Source organism: Elephantulus edwardii, unplaced genomic scaffold (genome assembly GCF_000299155.1).
Source record: "Elephantulus edwardii isolate Elephantulus edwardi_28Jun2011 unplaced genomic scaffold, EleEdw1.0 scaffold00166, whole genome shotgun sequence".
In the NCBI taxonomy this organism is placed as follows: Eukaryota; Metazoa; Chordata; class Mammalia; order Macroscelidea; family Macroscelididae; genus Elephantulus; species Elephantulus edwardii.
Window position 1 is genome coordinate 1231414 of NW_006399916.1, and position 2903 is coordinate 1234316.

At 40.6% G+C, this 2903-nt stretch overlaps 1 protein-coding gene across 1 annotated transcript in view; it reads left to right on the plus strand.

Annotated features, from left to right (window-relative positions):
- The window catches only part of LOC102855825 (peroxisome proliferator-activated receptor gamma-like), a 37520-nt gene extending 35617 nt beyond the window's left edge, over positions 1 to 1903 (plus strand). Inside the window, exon 3 of the mRNA XM_006895386.1 lies at positions 1820 to 1903. Coding sequence (XP_006895448.1) covers positions 1820 to 1903 — 84 coding nt within the window. The remainder of the gene's footprint in view (positions 1 to 1819) is intronic.
- Positions 1904 to 2903: the final 1000 nt, after the last annotated feature.

The window sequence follows — 2903 nt, forward strand, 5'->3', positions numbered from 1 at the left end:
CCCCACTTCCCTGATTTCATCTCCTTGTCAAAGATCAGTTGACCATAGATAGATGGGTTGATCTCTGGATTCTCAATTCAATTCCATTGATCTATGTGTCTGTCATTGTACCAGTACCATGCTGTCTTTACCACTACTGCAGTGTGCTTGCTTCTCTTTTTGATGGAGACAGCATAGTGTATTAAAGTCATTCTTTCCTTTGGCTTTTTTATGTATTAATTTTACCCTGCCTCAAAGGTGTTTTCATTCTCATATAGGTATATGTTTTTGTTGTTGTTGATTGCCATCAAGTTGAGCATGACTCATAGCCATAGCGACCCTATGAATGAAAGGCCTAAAGCCTTTCTATGACTATGGTCATTTATCAAAGTTCATAGAGCTTCCAGAGGCAACTCCTGCTTCCTATGGGTATTTAAAGATATTAATTTCATTTGTTTTATTTCTAACTTTCATTTATCTTCTCCATCTATCATGTTGCTGCCAATTGGATTAGTGATGAGAATCTTTTGTTTTCTTGATTTTGAGCCTCAATCTATATTGAAGGCTGCAGTCCTTGACCTTCTTCAGCAAGGGCTTCAGTTTCTCTTCAGTTTCAGCAAGCAGGGTTGTGTCATCTGCATAACGCAGATTGTTAATGAATCTTCCTTCAATCCTGATGCCACATTTCTCCTCATACAGCCGCGCCTCCTCTCCTGGGTAGTCTGTTCTGCATATAGATTGAAAATGTATGGAGATAGGACACATCTCTGGCATACACTCTTTCCAATTTTGAACCGTGCAGTGTTTCCTTGCTCTGTTTTGATGACTGCCTCTTGGTCCAAGTATAGGTTTCTGATTAGCATGATCAAGTGTTCTGGGATTCCCAATCTTCTCAGTTAGCCACAGTTTTTTTTGTGATCTACACAAACACTTTCACATAAGCAATGAAACACAAATAGACGACAGTGAGATTGGCATAAGATAGAGCAGGGTTTAGGACTGTTGTACATAGGATCGCTATGAGACTCAGGTGAATCGATGGCACATAACAACAACAACTTTCTTTTATCTATAATTTTAGAAGAATATATATTATACATTTGTTGATTGATATATATATGTATGTGTATGAGAACAAGTTGGTAAATAAAATCATTGATAATTGAAATTAAAAAGAAAAAAACAAAACTGTAGGATGTGAGAAACCAAAGAATCCAGTGTGCTCAGGTCCATCCCAACTCACCGAGACTCTGTGATGTCACCCCACAAAGTTTTCAGGGCTGTAAATCTTTCCAGAAGCAGATTGCTGCATATTTCTCCTACGGAGCAGCTGGAAGGGTCAAACTGTGGCCTTTTTGTTAGGAGCTAAGCATTAACAATTGTGCCACCAGGGTTCCTCTCAGGTGTGGGAATTACTTTTTTTTTTCATTCCATGAAAGTTGACGCTGGCTTCAATCAATAAATACTTCATTTCTGAAAACTCAAAAAAATAATAGTATTGTTAGTACTTACGAGTTTTTGTTGATTGTTTTTCTAGTTACTCTGCAGTCATTAAAAGTCACATATTAAAGTCTCATACTTTTGCTGTTTAATTGTGTATTTCTGTTTTCAGTTCTACTAAAGTTTGATTGACATATGTTAAAGCTATGTCACTGAGGATTAGATACAAACTACAGTTTTTATCCTCTTGCTTAATTCTCCTTTCAATCATTACATAATATTGTTCTGTATTTCTTAACCTGGCTTTTATTTTGGAGTACATTTTATAACAAATTAACATTCTTCCTCTTTTGACTGCTTTTTGATTTATATACATTTTCCCCATTTTTTGATTTTTCAGGTTATTTTGTCCTGTTTAATGTATGTGTCTTTAAAACATCATAGAAAAGGTGACACTCATCACCACCCGGAAACGAAGGGCTGACCAGAGCCTAGCACAAACGAGATGCCTGTGCCCACAATCAGGACACCAGGGTCTGATCCAGAGCCCAGAGGAGAATCGGGGCCAATCACCACCGTCAGGACCCGAAGGGGCAACCCCGAACCCAGTGCAGAGAAGACATTGGTCACCACCACCAGGAGACAAAGGACTGACCCTAAGCCCAGTGTTGAGAAGGTACCAGAAGCCAACAGCATGGCACCAGGATCTGATGCAGAGCCCACTGCAGACAAGATGCCGCTCAATACCAGAAAGTGAGGGGCTGCGCCCCATAGCAGCATGGAGAAAGAATCTGTCATCGCCATCAGGACACACAGTGCTGACCCTGAGCCCAGTGCAGAGAAGATCCTGGGCACCGCCTCCAGGAGGCGAGGGGCTGAGCCCAGCACAAAGAACACCTCTTTGAATAAGACTGGTGACCCCTCCAGGGAAGTCTCAGAAGATAAAGTCCCTTTGCTGGGAACTCGATCCTCAAGGCTGAGTTCTAAAAACCAGACGAAACCGGAGGGCACAGAGGAACCTACTGAGAAGATTCATTCAAACCAGGGTGATGGAAGAGCCCTGCCCAGAGCCACGCGCGGGGCCAAGAGAGGTGCTGCCCGAGGCCCGGTCCCCGGAGACCCAAAGCAGGATGAGGACGCCTTCGCAGCAAAGAGCATCAGAAGAAGACAGTGAGCCAGTGACGATGGGATGCAGAGAAGCTGGGGAAGGGAGAACGTGGCCTGTCAGTTTAGTAAGAAGTGTCTCCCCATAGTATTTTTCTAAGATAAAATTTCAAAAAATAATGTAATGAGTTTAAATGTTCATTTTTACATTCCAATACATGTTTTTGGTAAAAAACAAAACAAAACAAAACAAACAGTAAATTGGTGAGTAATTATTAATTATTCATTCTGCTACTCTTTCTCTTGATTGGTCCATATAATTAATTTATGTCCAATATAATTACAAATATTTTTTTTGTCTGAATTTTTATCTTTTCCTT